This window comes from Onthophagus taurus, chromosome 8 (assembly GCF_036711975.1).
Source record: "Onthophagus taurus isolate NC chromosome 8, IU_Otau_3.0, whole genome shotgun sequence".
In the NCBI taxonomy this organism is placed as follows: Eukaryota; Metazoa; Arthropoda; class Insecta; order Coleoptera; family Scarabaeidae; genus Onthophagus; species Onthophagus taurus.
Window position 1 is genome coordinate 7,648,171 of NC_091973.1, and position 22,305 is coordinate 7,670,475.

At 37.3% G+C, this 22,305-nt stretch overlaps 2 protein-coding genes across 3 annotated transcripts in view; one reads left to right on the forward strand and one right to left on the reverse strand.

The window, feature by feature from the left end:
- The window catches only part of LOC111419462 (doublesex cognate 73A), a 39,963-nt gene extending 35,022 nt beyond the window's left edge, over nt 1–4,941 (reverse strand). Inside the window, exon 1 of the mRNA XM_023052271.2 lies at nt 4,371–4,941. Coding sequence (XP_022908039.1) covers nt 4,371–4,796 — 426 coding nt within the window. The 5' untranslated portion in view covers nt 4,797–4,941. The remainder of the gene's footprint in view (nt 1–4,370) is intronic.
- Nucleotides 1–22,305, forward strand: part of LOC111419448 (elongation factor-like GTPase 1) — a 69,360-nt gene that overhangs the window by 46,672 nt on the left and 383 nt on the right. For both annotated transcript variants that reach the window (XM_023052258.2, XM_023052250.2), the window contains one exon: nt 21,683–21,870. In XM_023052258.2, coding sequence (XP_022908026.1) covers nt 21,683–21,870 — 188 coding nt within the window. The remainder of the gene's footprint in view (nt 1–21,682; nt 21,871–22,305) is intronic.

Sequence of the window (22,305 nt, forward strand, 5' to 3'; positions counted from 1 at the left end):
CGGTGGAGCTTCCATGATATCGACAGAAAGTTGGTCAACACTGTTATACAGCATAATTTATACTCAAAACGCCGAGGTCGCTTGCGGGCGAGGCGCTGGAATCTCCATGATAATGACAGAAATCTGGTCAACACTACAAAAAGCACAATATATAGTCAAAACGCCGAGGTCGCTTGCGGGCGATGCGGTGGAGCTTCCATGATATCGACAGAAACTTGGTCAACACTGTTATTAAGCATAATTTATACTCAAAATGGCGAGGTCGCTTGCGGGCGAGGCGGTAGAATCTCCATGATAATGACAGAAATCTGGTCAACACTACAAAAAGCACAATATATAGTCAAAACGCCGAGGTCGCTTGCGGGCGAGGCGCTGGAATCTCCATGATAATGACAGAAATCTGGTCAACACTACAAAAAGCACAATATATATTCAAAACGCCGAGGTCGCTTGCGGGCGAGGCGGTGGAGCTTCCATGATATCGACAGAAACTTGGTCAACACTGTTATAAAGCATAATTTATACTCAAAACGCCGAGGTCGCTTGCGGGCGAGGCGCTGGAGCCTCCATGATATCGACAAAAATTTGGTCAACACTACAAAAAGCACAATATATAGTCAAAACGCCGAGGTCGCTTGCGGGCGAGGCGCTGGAATCTCCATGATAATGACAGAAATCTGGTCAACACTACAAAAAGCACAATATATATTCAAAACGCCGAGGTCGCTTGCGGGCGAGGCGCTGGAGCCTCCATGATATCGACAAAAACTTGGTCAACACTGTTATAAAACATAATATATTCTCAAAACGCCGAGATCGCTTGAAGGCGAGGTACTGGAGTATCCATGATAATGACAGAAATCTGGTCAACACTACAAAAAGCACAATATATACTCGAAACGCTGAGGTCGCTTGCGGGCGAGGCGCTCGAGCCTCCATGCTAATGACAGAAACCTGGTCAACACTGCAAGAAAACACAATGTATACTAAAACGTCGAGGTCGCTTGCGAACGAGGCGCTGGAGCCTCCGTGATATCGACAAAAATTTGGTTAACACTGTCTAGAAAGTCACGGACACCTCGTCAATACTGAGGAGCTCCATCTTGTTGAAACCAAAACAGTCTGTACACTATTAATCTTTGCACTATGAATAAATTGTCGTTATTATAAATTCTCGTTATGCAAAACAGATGCAGTTATAACTCTTACCAACTAGATAGCAACTTGCTTTAATATCGTCTTTAGCCAGATTTAATTAATTTTTTTGCAGCTAATATCTTAATACAAGGTCTTCGTTCGAAATTCTTTTTTTTGCGGTGAAGCATCTTTTACGAGAAGTTCCCTCTACCAGCAGATGATCGCTGACATTTAAAAGATGTCTTGCTTTAGCAGGAGGTCGTCCTAATCCTCTCTTGCGAAGATTAATTTGAAGAGCAATTTGTCAATCAACTCTTTCTGGCTTGGGTTGGGAACAATTTTTCCACTTCAGCGCTACTGGGACAGATATGGCCGATGAAAAACATTGCTGGGTACAATGCAGATATTTTTCAAGTCTTTAGTATTTACGTTTTAGTTCAAAATAACAAAAAATTCAATGGAATTCTGCCCGCATTGGAAACAAACAACCATTTCACACTGCATAAAGCAAGAAGAAACAACGACATTGATTCATTGTAGATCGGCATACTCGGATTCTTTTGACCATAACAACTTACGGATGTTGGCACAATATACTACATAAGACCTATTTTTATCCGAGATTGCTTCATAACTATTCCATGCAATTTGTGGTTAAGTGATATTATGCTGTAGAAACGAGGACTAATACTTGGAGACGTAGCGTTTTAGCCGAATCATCTGTGGACGTGATTAGACTCTGGGAAACATGTGATAAATCGCTGGTAGGCGACCAAGTCATATCTAAGTAGTAAACTTAATCCTCAATTACCATAATATTATTACTTTGTTGATCATACTATGAAAAGAAATATATATAATCCTAAGCATGACGTCGAAGATTTGACGTCATGAAGAGACATGAAAAACAAGATTAATTGCTGGTTGGGGCATCCGTCGATTTTAATTTTTTAATAAGATTCTAAAGGCTCAATCATCCCTTAATTGACGTGTTATGCAAATAATATCGGGTTCGTTTCACTTTCTTATATGAGAGCTGGCTTCGCGTTAGGAAGGAAGTCGCTAATTTTCAATTTGCATTAACATAAGCTGCTACGCAGTTATGTAATACATACGGACATCGCTAAGGAAGAGGAGAACTCGTGGATTAACTGCATCGTTGCCAAAGACTAATTCGTTAAATTCAATCGATGCGTTTAATACACGGCGGTTGACAGCGAATGAAAGATACGAAGAGAGAAAGAGAGATGGCACGCTACACTCGAGGAATTTCAATGGCCGACACATGTTAGCGCATATCATTTGGTTTGCCGACCGACAATGCGCCTTAATTTTCCCCATGGGAATTATAATTATTTTCAAAGACAAATTCGTGTCAGCCTAATGGCCTCGCCTGTCTGAGAATGAGGCTGCCACAAATTTCTAACTATTTTATCAAGATTGTAAGTAAATAGAGGTTAATCTGAAATAATTATTATATATTTATAATTAGATGTAAGTTATTAAGAGGTCTTAATAATAACTGTAATGGTCGTCTTGAATTGAATACCATAAGTAATTATTACTGTAACATCACAAGGTAGCATCGACAGCCGTCGTCATTGCATATGGCAAACGGTTCAAAATGAAAATGACATTTTCATGGTCAAAAAATAAATTTTACGACTATTGATGCGACGACAAACATAATCAATGAAAGTTATAAACCGATTATAGCAACAATTGCTTTCCAAGTCGTTAAACCTCTCAATTGTGCTTTCCAATTTGTTGCAAACGGTGAAAATTAATTGACTCCTCTACCGTCTACAGTTAAGTAATGCCGGCGTTATCATAAACCGATATAATTGACTCCTTAAATATCCAGTAAACGTCTTAGCAGGCATCTGCTATTTAAACTTTATTTAATGTATCGTCTTTATAACGGGAAAGTTCCCCTTTCGATTTTAATATATTTCCTGTTCTTTATTTAATCTTTTTGGAAAATATTAATTATTGATTAATAAACCCCGTCATATCGTATCCCATTCTAAAAGATGTATGATGAACTTAACAAGATTTACTAGCAAGAAGTTTGCGTGTTGAAGTTGTAGTGTTATTGAAAAGTACATACACATAGACCATCGTAATATTTACGATTGCGTGTAAAGTGCAAGTCCCGCGAGCTCCTAAATCATGTGGGATAATATTTAAAAAGAAAATTATAAAACAAAATCAGATCCGCTTTCGTATTAATAAATCCTCAGAAATATTAGCAAAAATAAAAATGAAGTAATTGGATTTCTATTATTTCTTTTGCGGATACGTCGTCCCAGTAATTCTAAGGATGTAGCCTGAAAGGAACATGATATACGTAGCCGTCCACCTAATTCCTATGATCGACTTTCCCCGCATCAGCAAAAATATCGAAAACGAAAGCACACCGTAAATTCATAACGAGGACGCGTCTGGGAAAATTATAGCTTTCTAACGATTTATTAAAGCTAACGATATGGAAAAAATCGTGATGAATTCGTAAGAACCAGGAAGCGGTAGGATCGTCGTGCCCAGTTGCACAATCTCTGAAAGAAACTGTTTCGCGCGGAACAACAGAATTCCGTAAAGTAGTTAAAATTGACAATGGTTCAAGTAACGGGCCTCGGTAAACGGACGGTTTCGTTTTCAATAAATGACAAACCGATACGCCACTAAGCCCCCGGCGATTCCATTTCGATTTTGAATCGAACCATTCACCCAAGTGAAAATTTTTCAACGCAAGGTCATTGATATTGAACCGAACTTATTATAACATTATAATACATTTTTATATTAAATATCATCAATGCCCAATGAAATGAACTTATATACTGATGACATCGAAAAGAAAACGTTCAATGTCGAACGGGCAAAGAAAAGATTCCATCATCAGCTTTGTCGGGATGTACATTTTTTTGCGCAACGTCGACGCGAGGGTTAAAATCGTGCAGTTTGAGTCGAGATTACGTGAACCAAGGCCAACTGGGTCCGTAAGATAGTTTTATGTAGGGTACTCAAAGGACGAATGTTTAAAGAAGACACTAAATATTCATTAAGGGCCTTTTTCTCGAGAAAATGTCAATTATAACGTTATTAATACGAGTCCGAATTGAAATTAATTAGCCGCGACGGTTTTACGCGTATTGCAATTATAATAGATGTAAACGAACGCGTGCACAAAACAAAGGACGTCAGATTTGAAGGTCGTCTCCGGTACTAACCTGGCTTATGTTGGAGGCGATCTTCACCTCGGTCTTTTCTAGCTTCGTTTGATAGAAATCCCTTGGTTCCTCTGTAGTTTTTTCATCTTCGTACGTGGTGGAATCAAACAGCGTGGTGTCCGTCACATCGAACTCGGTGGTTGTTGTAATAGGGGTTGTACTTTTTATTTTGTTGGTGGAATCGTTGCTGTTATTGGTGATAATTGTCGACACAGGGTGGTAAAACGTCGATTTTGGAACTGCGTTTGATGTAGTGGTCGTGGTGGAGTTACCTTCGGTGGCAGCCGCGAGGTTACCGGCGATTATTTCCGAAGAACGTCCCTGCCGGAACCAATCGTTGTATTGTCGATCGGAAAAACGTAAATTTTCGGTAGATATGGCGGAAGCGGCCGCGAACGCCAAAAACTTAAAGACGATGTCGCGCATCTTCAAAACCGAAACCTTAGACTCGGAGCCAAACTGTTCGAGAGCGCCTCTGAAGATGTAAATGTTGTTTCGCACTCCCTCGGACTTGAGTGGTACCGGCGGATGCTAGTGCAGGTCTGTTCCCAGATAGAAGCTTCATTGCACTATGTACGCCGCTACCGATCCTCAGGTTAACCCACTTCTTGGCCAATGGTACCGTATTTTGGTATTGCGGAGCAAATGCTCTGCGTCTATCGCTTCACGCGCTCGTTCTAAGGGAAGATTTTTTTTCAAAATTAGTAGACATTTTCAAAATTAACTAATTAAATTAATTATTTGAATACTTAAAACTTGTATCAAGTAATAATTAATTTAACAATGCGATTTAATTGATTAATATGTTAAAGGATATACTTGATTAATAAATGGCTTCAATTCTATAAAGTAATAAATTTTATTCGCCACTTCATTTTTTTGCGATGAATGGAAACCGGTAGTGTTTCCTTCTTGTAACGGGATGGATATCCGGCACTTTCCATTCACTAAAGAATTGCTTTGTTAGATGGATATTAATACATTGTTCGTAAAATATACAAATTGTCTGAAGTAAATCTATAAGTCGAAAATAATGAAAACAGTTAGAAAGACTATTAAAAGAAATATGTATTATCAAATAATATATTAGAAATATGCAGGGTACCCGGAAATTGCGTTCATATATTTAAAGGTCTACAACTTCCCTGTGAACAAACGTTCGCTTCTATTCATAGAAGATTGTGTGAAACTGGACGCTTTAAGGAAAATCGTTGCGACTGTGGAAGATCATGCACTACGAGGACTGTAGAAGTGGAAGAATGCAGTAGCTATCAATCCTACGGTAAGCACTAGGAGATTATCGGTACAAAAAAATGTGCGGAAAACCACCGTTTGGGAGGTATTTAAAGATCAGCTACTGCATCCATATCATTTCCAAAAAGTGCAGGCCTTAAAACCCACCGATAGCATCCCAAGACTACAGTTCAGTCGTGATTATGGAACAATGGCGCCATGACAGAAATTTTCCAGAAAAAGTGTGGTTTAAAGATTAAGCTGGATTTACCCGAGATGGCGTCATCAACTTCCATAATATCCATGTTTGGGCGGATGAAAACCCATACAATGTTTTAGCCACGAAACATCAAGAAAGATTTTCTATTAATGTATTGTATGGGTTGGTATTATTCAATATAAAATATTCAATATAGAAATGTGGTCAACACTACAAAAAGCACAATATATACTCAAAACGCCGAGGTCGCTTGCGGGCGAGGCGCTGAAGCCTCCATGATATCTACAAAAACTTGGTCAACACTGTTATAAAACATAATATATTCTCAAAACGCCGAGATCGCTTGAGGGCGAGGTGCTTGAGTCTCCATGATAATGACAGAAGTCTGGTCAACACTACAAAAAGCGCAATATATACTCAAAACGCCGAGGCTGCTTGCGGGCGAGGCGCTGTAGTCTCCATGGTAATGACAGAAATTTAGTCAACACTACAAAAAGCACAATATATACTTAAAACGCCGAGGTCGCTTGCGGGCGAGGCGCTGGAGTCTCCATGATAATGATAGAAATCTGGTCAACACTATAAAGAGCACAATATATAGTCAAAACGCCGAGGTCGCTTGCGGGCGAGGCGCTGGAGCCTCCATCATATCGACAAAAACTTGGTCAACACTGTTATAAAGCATAATATATTCTCAAAAGTCCGAGGTCGCTTAACGGTGAGGTGCTAAAATCTCAATGATAATGACAGAAATTTAGTCAACACTACAAAAAGCACAATATATACTCAAAACGCCGAGGTCGCTTGCGGGCGAGGCGCTGGAGCCTCCATGATATCTACAAAAACTTGGTCAACACTGTTATAAAACATAATATATTCTCAAAACGCCGAGATCACTTGAGGGCGAGGTGCTTGAGTCTCCATGATAATGACAGAAGTCTGGTCAACACTACAAAAAGCGCAATATATACTCAAAACGCCGAGGCTGCTTACGGGCGAGGCGCTGTAGTCTCCATGGTAATGACAGAAATTTAGTCAACACTACGAAAAGCATAATATATACTTAAAACGCCGAGGTCGCTTGCGGGCGTGGCGCTGGAGTCTCCATGATAATGACAGAACTCTGATCAACACTATAAAGAGCACAATATATACTTAAAACGCCGAGGTCGCTTGCGGGCGAGGCGCTGGAGTCTCCATGATAATGACAGAAATCTGGTCAACACTATAAAGAGCACAATATATAGTCAAAACGCCGAGGTCGCTTGCGGACGAGGCGCTGGAGCCTCCATGATGCCGACAAAAACTTGGTCAACACTGTTATAAAGCATAATATATTCTCAAAAGGCCGAGGTCGCTTGACGGTGAGGTGCTAAAATCTCAATGATAATGACAGAAATTTGGTCAACACTACAAAAAGCACAATATATACTCAAAACGCCGAGGTCGCTTGCAGGCGAGATGCTGGAGCTTCCATGATATCTACAAAAACTTGGTCAACACTGTTATAAAACATAATATATTCTCAAAACGGCGATATCGCTTGAGGGCGAGGTGCTGGAATCTCCATGATAATAACAGAAATTTAGTCAACACTACAAAAAGCATAATATATACTCAAAACGCCGAGGTCGCTTGCGGGCGAGGCGCTGGAGCCTCCATGATATTTACAAAAACTTGGTCAACACTGTTATAAAGCATAATATATTCTCAAAAGGCCGATGTCGCTTGAAGGCGAGGTGCTGGAATCTCCATCATAATGACATAAATTTGGTCAACACTGCAAAAAGCACAATATATACTCAAAATGTCGAGGTCGCTTGCGGGCGAGGCGCTGGAGTCTTCATGGTAATGACAGAAATCTGACCAACACTGTTATATAACATAATATATTCTCGAGTAGTAAACTAATTCCAGGGTAGGATTGAGGATCCTGAAGAAGCTTTAATAAAAAAAGCGAAATATTGGTTATGAAAAAATAATTGCGTCTCAGTGTTCTCAATCCTATCCTGGAATTGCCGTATTTTCTCGAATCTAATCCGCACCCTTTTTACAAATTTTATATGCTCTAAAATCGAATGCGAATTACAATCGAGTGCGGATTAGATTCGCAGTCGTATAGTTGCGATTTGGAAAATAGTAAAATAAAATCGCATTATAACAATAACACTGTTAAGGGTTTTAGAATGATATTTACATTTTTATGTATCATTTTCTGCCCATATTACGTCATCTTCGGATCTGTCCAAAGCATTGGTTATACAAAACTTCTTAAATGATGTTATAATATTGTTTTCAGGGATCGTTTTCCATGTGTGTTCCTGGTCTACGACTCCATACTTGTCTTAACCATTCCATCATCAGCTTTTCTATTATTCATCCTTTTTGTTGTGCCCTAAGACGTCATTCGGGAAGTCTTTCGGATGTCAGAATGGTTTTTTTCTCAATATTATAAATGACAGCAATTTTTCCCTATCACTTGTTACTGCTAGCATACTAATGTTATGCACAATTTTTCGCAACCACTCGATTCTAAGGAAATTGGGAGGCATATCCAGATATACTGCCATTTCGTCGGCATTCACAGTTTGAGACAAATTGAAATTTTTTTGAAAATCATTAGGACCTTTTGGGAAATTGTAGTTTGTCCAACCTTTGTTAGTATTAAAAATTTTTTAGTCTCTCCTTCCGTTTTTCTTGAGAGAACCAGAAAACTGCCTCGTCAATTTCATGAAATCGTCTCTTCTTTGACCCGGTAAATTTTTTGCACGATGCCTCAGTCTACAATAGCTGCCTTGTCTTTCACAAACAGCCACAACGTTACTCTCATTAACGGCAAAAATTGTACCAGCTTTTCGATTTCTTTCTTTTAACGCTAACATAATAACATCTCTTTAAACTTCGCTGTATAGAAGAACTTCTTCGATTTTTGCTACTTTTTTTCCATAATTACGCTGTTATATGTATAATAATTAAACACACACCAAGTTCGAGCTACTACGAGGGCAGTATATGAACTGAATTCGTGTTAGGCATTACTATTTATTTTTAAAATTATATTTATTTTCCAATTTTTTCTGGCTTGGTAAATTTAAAGTTTAGTGCAATAAAAACTCGTCGTAAACAAGGTTTCTTTAGGTGGATCAGCGTCAGTCAACGGAAAAATTATATATTTATGGTTAACAACAAGCATCGCATAGTTTTGGTGTTGTCGAATTGTTCAGAGAAAGATGCGGATTACATTCGCAAACTAAATTTTTTTACCATTATGCATTTTTAAAATCGGGGTGCGGATTAGATTCGAATGCGGATAAGATTCGAAAAAATACGGTAGTTTACTACTCGAGTTGCTAACAGATACACTCGAACATGGAGCCTCCGTGATATCGGCAAAAACTTGGTCAACACTGTTATAAAGCATAATACATTCTCAAAAGGGCGAGGTGCTAAAATCTCCATGATAATCACAGAAATTAAGTCAACACTACAAAAAGCACAATATACCGGGTGATTCAGACCAGGGATTTTTCTCAAAAACGCGATTACCTAAGAAGTTGCAATAAAAAATATGATAATAAAATCGTATATAAAGAATCCAATGCACCAGTTTTTATCACACCGGAAGTTGGTGGTAATGACATCAACTTAGAAATTTTCCAAGTTGTCATATGAATTAAGTTTTATCGTAGAATAGATATTTTAAAAACGCTCAACAATCTGAACAAACAATAGCAATGACTTTTTTAACACTTTATTTAAAATTTTAACAACAAAAACGAACGTAAAGAAATTTTAACGTTCAAAAACGTTCCCATCAACAGCCACACGCCTTCTTGCTCGCCTCCTTACAGCATTAACTGCACGACGAATTTCGTTAGCGTTAATGGACTGGCATGTTCGACGAATTCGGAGTTTCATATTCTCCCTTGTTGTAGGCGGTTCCATGTAGACAGGAATAATGCTGGTCAATTACCCTACGTGCAACAACTGCAAAATGTGAATGACACCCATCGTGTTGATACCATAGATAATAGTAGATGTTCAGCACATTTTATACCACACCACGTGTTGAGGGTCCATAAGTGTTGATTGTCAACATATCTCACCCAGTGCGGATTTTCCCTTGCCCAGTTGTGGGTGTTATGAAGATTTACCTCTCCATTACTTTTAAAAAGCGATTCATCGGTCCAAAGAACACGTCTAGGAAAATCGTCGTCTTGATCCAAAATCCAATTACAAAAAGCCAGCCTTCTTTCAAAATCTCGTCCACCAAGAGCCTGATGGACACTAAGATGGTATGGGTGCAAACGATTTTCCTTTAATATTCTCCATACTGTTGATTGGCTTAATGTTAAATCTATCGAAATCCGGCGTATAGAAACGTATGAACTTGAATTTCACCGCTTCAAGAACTTCAGCTGTACTTTCCTCTCTTCTGACTCTTCGAAGCGGTTAGCCTTTGTTCTGAGATGGTTGCACACAACCTTTACGTTTTACTTGGTCAACACTCTAGAATGTCACGGACACCTCGTCAATAATGAGGAGGAGCTCCATCTTGTTGAAACCAAAGCAGTATGTGCACGAGACGAGGATTCATATCAGCTGGAAAGCGTCTGGCTAATTTCGGAATTAATTCTAATTCGAAAAGTGCCCAGTACAATTTCCCTGTTAGGGTATCATTAAAAAAATAAGGCCCAATAATTTTATCATTGGAAATTCATGCCCATACATTAACTTCTTGAGGATACTGTGTCTTCATCTTCCAGTGAGGATTTTCGTCCAACCAATATCTCCAGTTCTGCCTGTTGAAAGTTTGGGTTATCGTTTAATCGATCCAATATTGTCTCGCAAAACTGCATCCTCCGATCTGGATCATTTACGTTCAATTTTTATAACTATAATTATTAACATAATTATTCTCTGTGGCAACTACTCTGCTAGGCTTATGAGGGTCTTCAATCACAGATAATAAAACGTTTGCTCTTGTTTCGTCTGATACAGGATGGCGACCACTTTTCGGACGATACAGTACCCCGTCCTATAAATTTCGCAAACCTCTTCATGTGTACGAGTTCTGCAACCATAAAATTAGTTTAAAAAATAACATAATAAATTAAGTTTCTAATTTTACCTGTTATCGAATTCTTTCGTTCTCAAAATTTTTTGCGTTCTGTTAAATGTGCCACATCTTTTTATCACTTTTTAGTTTTAATAAACCGTCCAAATCTAATTTTTAGAAGTTAAGTTCTCAAAGGAGATTTCATTCGACTTTTACAAAAACGTCCGATATTAGACGATCTGGATAAGAGATTGACTTTAGCAGAAGTAGCTAGAAAAAATAACGTTAACGAAGCTAATATAAGAGCTATTGATGAAAATAAAGGAAAATTCGAAAAAGTGGTGAAATTTCAGTTTTATAGATTGAGGACTCATTAAAGCTAAATCTACAAAGCTCTACGACAGTTTTATGATAAACTATTTGTCGCACGTAAGGGTTGGTTCGACAAATTTAAAAATCGTCACAGCCTTCACAATTTGAAATTGATAGAAGAGCTGCTTCTATTAATTGCACTAATTCAAGGTACAATGGAAACAAATGTCTTCAAGAACTCCTGGTTTTATGGTATCTAATTATTGGTTTATAAATGACAACCACAAAAAACACAACCACAATCAAGCGGTGTTTACCGGGAGATGGTTTTGGTGCCCATCATTCAGTGAGATATTGAAGAGCTACTTGATGAGATGATTCTGAACTAAAAGAAGAAGAGCTGGCAGATTTAACATCTGATGACAATCATGTGACAGATTGATGAATCAGTGACAGTGATGAATATAACGATAATGTAACTATGTTTAGAAATGGGAAAAGGACTAACATATATGTTGATAGAAAAGGATCCTATAAGACAAGGAAGTTTAAAGGTGCAACGTGAGATCCGTAATGCTTTAGCACACCATACAAACTTTTGCAACAGAGACTCCAAAATTACTCAACATCTTCTTAATCCTTGGAATCGAACCTCCCTAATCTCATACAATTCAATGAAGATCCCACTCCATTTCGAAGTTCTTAGTGTCGATTACAAGTTTTTCTCCGAGGAACTCAACATTTGCTTATCAGTACTGTATAAATCTCTAGCATCGGCATAATCACTATATGATGTAATTAATCACTATAAATACTGGAATCATCCATTGGATTCTGGGTGTAGTCACTATAGAAACTATATCTAATTTCTAAATACTGGACTCTGAAATCATTCACTAGGCATCGGAATTAATCATTGGAACCTTCTGTAATCTACTAGATATTGGATAAGTGTTGATTACTTGATTTTTAATTACTATAGACTAGTGATGGAACGGTCATTATGGTTATAATTTCTGGTGCATTTCTGAAGTGATACCCTATATTGCCACATTATTGCGATATTTGAATAAAAATGAAATTAATAAGAAAGCTGATAAGATATGTCAACTAATTTGGATCCAAGATACAAAATGAACTTTTATGATACTGATTTAACTAACGAAGCAACTCTAGAAAGATTCCACAAGGATCCTTCAAGAAATGAATTTTATAGCGAATTTTGAAAATTATCGATGAAAATTTTATCAAAACTTCAAATATTGTTTTCTCAAAAACTAAAAGGTATTTTTGAAAACCTGTTGGTTTATTGGAAAGAGGACACTTTTATTAACATTTTGGGAAATTTTCATAGTCATATTCCAAAAAATCGATTTTACACGAATTATTAAAATTTAATCTGCTGAAATTGCAAAATTCGAAAATTTGTTGATTATTTCAAAAATGTATTTCTCAAGAACTAAAAATGATTTTTCAAAACGGCTTATTGCATTAAAAAGAGCATACTTTAATTAATAATTGGTGATATTTCCACAAGGATCCTTCAAGAAATTAATTTTATAGCGAATTTTGAATGTTATCAATGAAAATTGCAACATCGAAAATTTTATCAAAACTTCAAATATTGTTTTCTCAAAAACTAAAAGTTATTTTTCAAAATGGGTTGGTTCATTGGAAAGAAGACACTTTTATTAACACTTTGGGAAATTTTCATACTCATATTCCAAAAAATCGATTTTACACGAATTATTAAAGTTTATAATCTGCCGAAATTGAAAAATTCGAAAAAATTGTCGATTATTTCAAAAATTTATTTCTCAAAAACTAAAAGTGATTTTTCAAAACGGCCTTTTGCATTAAAAAGAGGATACTTTAATTAATAATCGAAAGTGATAACAGCGACATTTCTGTTAGTAATCATTATATATCGTATAGGGATTGTTACAATGAAGTTGCTAATGATAAATAAAGTTGTATTCAACGAAAAAAGTCCTATTGGGGTTGAACTTCATTATTATCTGCCATAATAATCCAACACTTAAAAGAGATACTAATTGCTATGAATGGTGGAGTACTAAGTAATAGGCCGGATATCAGTTCCACCACTACTATAGACGTTCGGATTCTGTAATGCAACAACTGAGTATTGGAATCACCTTCTGTATAATATAAGCAACCAGTGGGTAGTGAAATCATCCACTAGATACTGGAAGACTATACCCATAGTTTTGATTTGATTTCATACATTATGTTTTGAAACAAGTTAAGTTAAAAATTAAACAAATTTGTAGATGTGACATAATTGTATTATGGATAGACAATAACGACTAATCAAGTAACATATGCAATGTTCAAATCAATTGTGTTATATGACGATGAAATTGCTAAAGATCGTTCAAGATTAATAAATATAACAGTTAAGTGCAACAACACTTTCACAACAATGTATTAATAAATTCACGTAGAGCAACGGTGGGAAATGTTTTATTCAATCTCTAGACGTGAAATATAACGTCATCCTTATAGATTCATGTATTCCATTGTGGGATATCAGCTATCCTCCTGCCGGCAAGATTTATTCACCATATCGTACCGTTAAGTACATAATATTCGACCGCTAACTTAGCGTACGCTATTTACCTTCCTTATGTATAATGCGCGTGATTATGCTCGAAGAGGGCGTTTGCATTGCAACGACCGCATCGGTTCGCTTTGCGAATTATAATAAACGTTTCATATCAACACTTTCGGCTAATTACTAATTAATAACAATAATTAATCAAAAAAAAAATAAATAAAGAAAACAAAGAGGCGTCAGCTGTCTGTTACCTGCTTTTATTTTTGACAGCTGCATGACGAGGCTTCGATCCTTGACAAAGAAAAACGTTACGTTAGCTAAGAGTTTTTAGTAGGTCGACGACTATTAAATCTGATTATTTGCGATTATTTGCTCTATTTGCTCACGAAAAACAATCATTGATTTGTTTTATACCAACTTTCAATTAATGAAAACCACCAACCGACCTCCAAAGTGAATTTCTTACAAACGATCAAGTCGGTGAAAACCTATAAATATAATATGTAAAGTCTCTTAAATCTCATTTGAGGATTTAATTAATGAAGAGTTGAGAGCCATCTTCGGGATGGAATTTGTTAATCATCACGTAACGCTCGAAGAATCTTAACGACGTTTAATTATATTTTTTTACAACCTAATGGATGCGTAAAGAGACAACAAGCATGTGCTTACTATAAAATATCGATCAAATATCTATATACAGGATGGTCCATTTAACGTGAGACAACCGATTATCTCGAAAACGATTCATTTTACATTAAAATGAACCAAATGAAACCTTTTGACCTTGACCTTATTTTCAAGGTTATATGAAGGTCACGACTAAGTTTTTAAATGGCACCCTATATATTTTATTTTAAATCTGAATCTGTGGATAAACGTAAAGTAATTTAAAAAAATGATGAGTTCCTTATTATACATTGATTTCCTCTCTGCGCCCTGATTTGAGAACCTGTGATTTCTGTTATTGTATATGGTATTGGGTCATATTTTGGAATTAGAGAATTCTTTTTCTGTTGTTTGCAGTACACTTTATCATTTATTTTGAACTGGTGATGTCGCGTTTTTCGTTTTAAGTTTGCTTTATCAATTCTCTGTTGATAATTTTCCATTTTATTGTGGTTGTTTTTCTCTTTTATTATGGTTGGTAAATACCCTTTTATCTCTCTGTTGAAAACTGCATTGTATAGAGTTTGATTTGTGGTAGAGTGTGGAGTACTTCTATAATTGGTAAGGAATTCTTGTAACTTATCTTTCATCTAACCTTACTCAAAATATGAGCATGTAAGTTATTTTTTTAGTGTTATTACAAATCTTTCTGGTAGACCATTAGCTTCAAGCCAATACGGAGTTATTCAATTGTGTTTTATATTAAGGACGCAACAAATATGAAATCAAGCTTTCAAAATATAGCCAGGTCATTCAGAAACTTTTTTTAAAAGATCTTCGGTAAGTTCCTTTTTTATATCTTTGACATAGAAGAGACTAACGTCAAAGAAGAATTCTTAATGGAACAGATAACTAATATCCGAAATCTCCATGCAATTGTCTTGGTTGCCCAAACGCTATAAACAACTTTTTTGTCAATGCAATACCCAGAAGCTATAGTCCTGATCTTGATTTACTAAACTTCAGTATAGCATGGTCAACAACATTAAACGCCTTACACAAGTCCAGGAAAACAGTCAAAACAGGTTTGCTCTCATTGAGATTTCTATAAACAAATTCCAACAATGATATAATAGCAGTCTGTGTCCTCTTACCGCCTATGAAACCATGCTGCTCACAAGTTTGGAAACCAATCGTATTCAAATGGGACAGTAGTCTACTTTTTAAAATTGATTCAAATATTTTGGAAAAGACCGACAGCATAGATATTGGTCTATAGTTCTCCGGAAGAGTTTTTGAGCCTTTTTTATGCACTGAAGTTATTCTTCCTATCTTTAGGATATCGGGAAATTGACCAAATTTTATTTCTCTATTGATAATACTTGATAGAACAGGTGACAAAACTCCTTTCAGTACTTTCACCGCTTTTGGTTTTATACCGTCATCACCTGGTGCTGCATTGTTTTTTATATTATCAATTATTTTGTATATCAATCGACAGGGCATTCTTTACACCACTGCTTTCTCGGGCATCCATCAATATTCTGAAATTTTTTATCCATATGTTCCTTCTTGTTCCTTCTAATAAGGTTTTTGACTTCTTTCCATAATTTGACAAAATGACACCATGTTCCCATCCCTGTTACTTTTGGAGTTATATAAGGCAGAAAAAAATGACCTCTCGACTTTCTGGCAAAATGATGTGTGATAACTCCACCTACATAGGCCAATAAGTGTACTGCCGGCTTTTTCCAAGGTGTTTGAGCGTGCAATGTATGATAAAATGGTTTCTTATATAGAGGGAAATAACTTGCTTTACCCAAGTCAATACGGATTCCAAAAGGGTAGGATGCTGTTGTCAAGTTCGTTGACATGTCTTTGGATTCTTTTGAAAGGGGTCATCATTGCATTGCAATGTTTTTGGATCTGACGTGGGCATTTGACTACGTCACATCAGATTCTCTTGAGGAAGCTATCTAAAGTGTATAACGTTGCTAGTGACGCTGTTGCTCTTGTCGAGTCCTACCTGAAGAATAGAACACAGCTCAGTTTCAGGCGAGGAGCACCACAGGGATCCATACTTGGCCCGTTGCTATTCCTGCTTTACATTAATGACTTTCCTCAGTATTTGGGTGATGATGTGGAATGTTTGCTTTACGCGGATGACGCTACTATATTGGTTACGGGGCCTCATTTTAATCGGGTCGTATAGAGATCTGATCTTGTTCTGACTAGGACAAGAGAGTGGTGCATTGCCAATGAGCTGTGTTTGAACCAAGATAAAACTACTAGAATGGCGATTTCATAGAGGCGGTTTGTTTTGAGGTGTGTCTATTGCCCTTCCCACGTTGAAGTTTCATGATAATGCGAGCAACTGTAACTACGGAAGAAAAGGAAATTTCGGTATTAGCTAGCGTTGAGGTAAATCCTCAAGTTAGCACTCGACGACTTGAATATTAAAGCTCAACAATTATCACCCATACCACATTTTGAAAATCGATTAATATTTTGTCGATGGGCACAAGAACGAATGCGGTTGGACGTCAATTTCTTTGGTAACGTGCTATTCTCGAATGAGTCTACTTTTTGCAAACAAAGGACAAGTCAATAGACATAGCATGCACTATTGGAGCGTTGAAAATCCGAGATAGTTGCGTGAACTAGATCATCAGCAATCTTGGTCGGTTAACGTTTGGTGTGGCACAATTGGTGATAAATTGATCTTTATTGATGGTATGCTGAATAGGGAGAAATACCGAAATTTTTTAGATGACATCTTCAAAATATGTGGCTGCAAAATGGTGGGTGTCCAGCACATTTTTCACATATTGCACATAAAGCTTTAGATCGGGATTATGCTGGGCGATGGATTGGAAGGAGTCTGGTCCAATTTCCAGATCACTTGATTTAACACCTCTTGATTTTTTTTTTGTTAGGTGTCCTTAAGGATAATGTTTATCGCGAAGTACCGACTACGCCTTTTGCACCAAATTTTTAATATGTTCCTCAAATCTCAATTTGGAATCAATTACCAGACCAAGGCTCCTCGCTGCATTTACAACAGGGATCAAACTACCTGCAATAACAATATTTGAGTTTCCGGAAGCTGTTTTGTTACTAAAATATAGTATGGATGACTTGTCCGGATTGATTTGCAAACAATGTTGGTAAGAAATCAGTGCCACCAACTCCAAATCACGATTAACCTTAGTCATAGCTTCATCAAATTTAGACAATCTCAATTTAGAATAAATCTGAGTGTCATCGGCATATGCTTGTATACTTGAGTGTAGTTTAAGATTTAAGATATCTGTTGTGTAAATTGAAAACAACAGCGGTCCTAGAATGAAACCTTGGGGAACGCCTGATTTTATTAAGATGGAAGGAGAAACATTATTTCTTTATTTAACATGAAATCCACATACTGATATCATAAGTAAAAAATTAACGTCAGCAATTTTTACAATTAGACGTCTCAACAAAATTGCATCATGAAGTGGTCAAAATAGCCTATTTTGCAAATTTTCATGCTGTTGCAACATATGGCATAGTTGTTTGGGGTCATTCACTTGTCTTAAGAAGAATTTTTGGTTTGCAGAAGAAGGCGATAAGAACTTTATACAATCTTAAAACTACTGACAGCTGCAAAGGTGTATTTAAAACAGAATGTATACCTACTGTACCAAGTGCATACATTTTGGTTTGATGTATGTTTATGACAATAGAAGTAAATTTAATGGGAATGCAAACTTTTACACACACGACACAAGAGGCAAAGATGAACTGAGATTACCGTTACATAGGATAGAAGCAACTAAAAAATATGCTGATTTCTGGGGAGTTAAATTTTTCAACAAGTTGCCAGAAGAAATAATAATTATGGAACGAGGACACTTCAAAAAATGTGTGAAGTCTAATCTGGTCAAGAAAGCCTACAATGTATGGCTTGATTATATGCAGGATCAGTTTGTGGAGTAACAAAGTTAATTTGTTTTATTACTATACTTATAATACCTATATACATATTTATTTTTGTATTTGCTATTGACTTTTCACTGTAATACTGTATTACTTCCGGTATTACGGGGAGGGTATGCAACGCACACAGCACTTGGGCCCCAACGGGCCCCTTATGCATCCTCCCAACACTTACTCCGGTTATATCAACCAGCTAAGGAGTTACCAAAGGCCATTCTTCCCGAACACTCTTAATCTGAAGTCCTTGAGGTCAGTACAGTCACACAAGATGTGATACACCGTCTCGTCGTCTTGTTCAAGGACAACTGTCGGCAAAGGGGGGAACAGGGCACTTTCCCAGCAGCCCTTTTTGCCAGTCTATCGGCGTGCTTATTCCGCGAGTGAGTCGAGTGTCCTTTTATCCATTGCAGTGTGACACTGTTTAGTGTTGAAGCCTCTTCAAGCGCCAAATGACAATCCATAATCAGCGCAGAGGTAAATTTATCCTTGCTTACAGCTAAAACACTTACCTCTGTAATTGGAGCTGAGAGATGGAGCTGTAAGTCGTTAGAAAATACTCCCGCTCCTACACCAGTCTGTCTGCACGTCTACAGTCCGTCTACCATCAGTGTAGATTTTAAGGCTGTTATTTTCATCTACTCCTGTGGAACCACAATGGGTGAGGTATTTCCTTGAAAATGTGAATTTAGCCGGTATATAGTCCGTGCAGCATTCCAATAGAGGTGTGTTTGTCAACTCTTCCCTCCAAAGTGCTGCACTTCCTCCGGTTTCCTCTCCCTTGAAAAGTCCTACTTCCCGTAGTCGCAACATGGTAATCAACGCCAACTCCTGAATATGTAAGTGTAGAGGTGGCAAGTTTAACATGTTTTCCATGGCCGCAGTGGGGGTCGTCCTCATGGCACCTGTAACATACATACACGCAAGTCTCTGTATTCTATTTAGTGCGGTAGTGGCGATAACCTGTAAGGTTTTAGACCACCATAAGTGAGCATAGGTCGTATCACAGCCGTGTAGATCCAGAGGGCAGATTTGGGTGACAAACCCCATATCTTCAGAATCGCCCTTCGGCACTAACTTTCTTTACTCTATTGTGGCGTTTCCAGCCCTTAGCTTGACGATTCTTTGTCTGAGGGAGCTCTCTATCCATCCACAGAGGGTAGGAGGAACATTATGCTCAGCCAAAGGCTCGTTAATACCAACGAAGGTCGTCTTATCAAAAGCGCCCTCTATATCTATGAAGTCCAACGCCCTCTCGACAAAACTGGTCACACTGTGAAGAGCTGTCAGTGTGGACTTGCGTTGGGTGTACGCATGTTGATTAGAATCTAAGGGTCTATCGACAAGACAGACATCCCTTATGTAACGATCGCACGGTTTTTCATAAACACGAGGAGAGGCTGATTGGTCTAAAAGACTTCGGAAAGAAGTAGTTTGCTTACCCGGTTTAGGTATGAAGTTCACCAAAACCTCACGCCAACAACTGGGAATGTAGCGAAACGCCAGGCATCCCTGAAAGATGTTTTTTAGGTGAGATATCAATTCTTCCAATCCCCACTACAGCAGGGCGGGTACCGATAACGTTGGGTATTATTATTATTATTATTAAAAGCTGTTTATTGCCCACCTCATTTTGTCCTGCGTGCAGATCTTCTCAGCTAACAGCCAGTCTTCTGCAGTCGGTGTGTGGTTGGTGTCTCCATGAGCTACTATAGAGTCTACCGAACCTGAAAAATGCACATTCATTAGAAGGTGTAAGCTTTGCAGAAGGTTGTCGGTATAGCAACCATCATCCTTCTGCAATAAACCTATTCGCTGGTCCGGGTCTGAGGCCAGAACCCTTTTAAGACGAGAGAGTTCGTTTGCAGAGGTGACGTCTTCAAGAAGAGTTAATACATGTATTGAAGTGGGTGGGGAAATATTTAAACATTTATTATAAATTTTATACTTGTTGTTGATTAATAGTTAATCATTTTTTTATAAATAAACAATATTTAAAACTATTTGAATAAAAAAATTATGTAGATTTTGTCTACAAAAGATAGAGAACCACACGGTAATTCTTTTTTTTGTTAATTATTTTAATTTTATCCATAGATTCAGATTTTGCAATCAAAAACATAGAGTGCCATTTAAAAAATTGGTCGTGACCTTCATATGACCTTGAACAACTTTCATTTGGATTATTTTAATGCAAAATGAATCGTTTTCGAAATAATCGCTTGTGTCACGTTAAATGGACCACGCTGTATATACAGAGTTTCAAATCATCGCCTCCCAACAAGCAATTACTTCGAATAACATCAATATTATTACTGGAAAATCTCGCGGAGCTAAGTTTATAGTAGAAATAATGAATATTCAACGTTTAATTATTCCGCAAACTCATAATTCAATATTCATTACGCCCAACAAACGATGTATGGGAAACAGTAGGTGGTCAAAGGCCCTAGGCTTCTTCGTTCGCAGCAAAAACCGGACCAATCTTCGGTGCGCGGCAAAAACGATAATTCAATTTCAAAAGAAAGCGACCAATTTGTAGGCCGACCGGCGGTCGGTAATAGAGAAATAAATCGGTATTTTTGCCTTGAACGTACCACATCCCTGTCTCCGGTTTCAAATTGCTTCTCAATATCCCCCGCAATGTCTTCGGTTTCAAACAAAAAGAACAATACCATATTGAGATATTGCAAGAGCTATTAATTAAAGGGTAATACAGATTAAAGATAAGAATTGACACTCTAATATTTAGTTACAGCATGGATTAATTCTAATTGTTAGACCTCAATTAGTTGTTTTTCTCATTTCCGTTGAACGGAAACGAAACCGAGTTTTATTACGTGACTCTAATCTATAGCGAAAAATCTTAACTATCTTATAAGGGATCATTGGACTTAAACTATTTTTAATCGTCTTCCTCCTGTTGTATTCTCTTAATTATTCTGAAACCAATAAGAACAAAGGAGAATTGTTTTACATTTATATGAACTATTTGATGATCAAAATAAGAAATTTCTTTAGAAAAATAAAATAAAATTCCTATGAATATATTAACATATTTTATCTTCTTAAGACTGTAATATCCCACAAAAGGTAAGATTTGTATAAGCTATACTTGTACAACCGTATACAGTAGCGAGTTCTTGTAGAAGACGACGCAATTATTATTATAATTACCATTAGCACAATACAAATACCAATTTAATCCTGGTCGGGCGGTGAAGATATCGTAAATAAAGACCGACGCGCCCCGGAGGCGGTTATTTATAGTCGATTATGACGCGATTTACAACGATAATTTTTTTATTCTATTTTTTTTGCCGCAGGGAAGGTGTACTCTGTACTCGGAAGGCGTCACGGTCGTATTCTGGAGGCCGTTGGGATGGACCAGGAGGAACGAACGTTTAGAGTCAAAGCTCAAATACCCGTCGTTGAAAGTGATGGATTTGCTAATGAAATTCGAAAAACTACCTCTGGTCAAGCAAATCCTACTCTTGTATTTAGTCATTACGAGGTAAGTTACACTGAAATTGAGTAATCTTTGTCTTCCAACAAAAACTTTTTTGTACATTTTGACACGCAATTACGGTAATTCTAAAAACTGTGTAATAAAAAGCGTACAAAACGGTTCAAGTTATGTTATTATTCCATTCTCACGCGATTAGTACTGTTATATCGCCGAGGACTACACAGAGGTACAGGGACATTGCACGACAATTTGGCCAGTTTTTTTTTGTTATATCGAACCGAGAGAACGTTCGAGGAAGCAGTAACTATCCTACGCCGAGGGCACTAAACCGAAAACACCAAGAACACCGCGACAGGATGTTGCTAGGAAGGTATTCATTATATTCGCGGGGCTCGTTACGCAGGCAAACTCGACGGGGACCATTAGCTCAAGATACCGATAACGCAAAATATTTCGACTTTTATGACCCACCAAGAATTT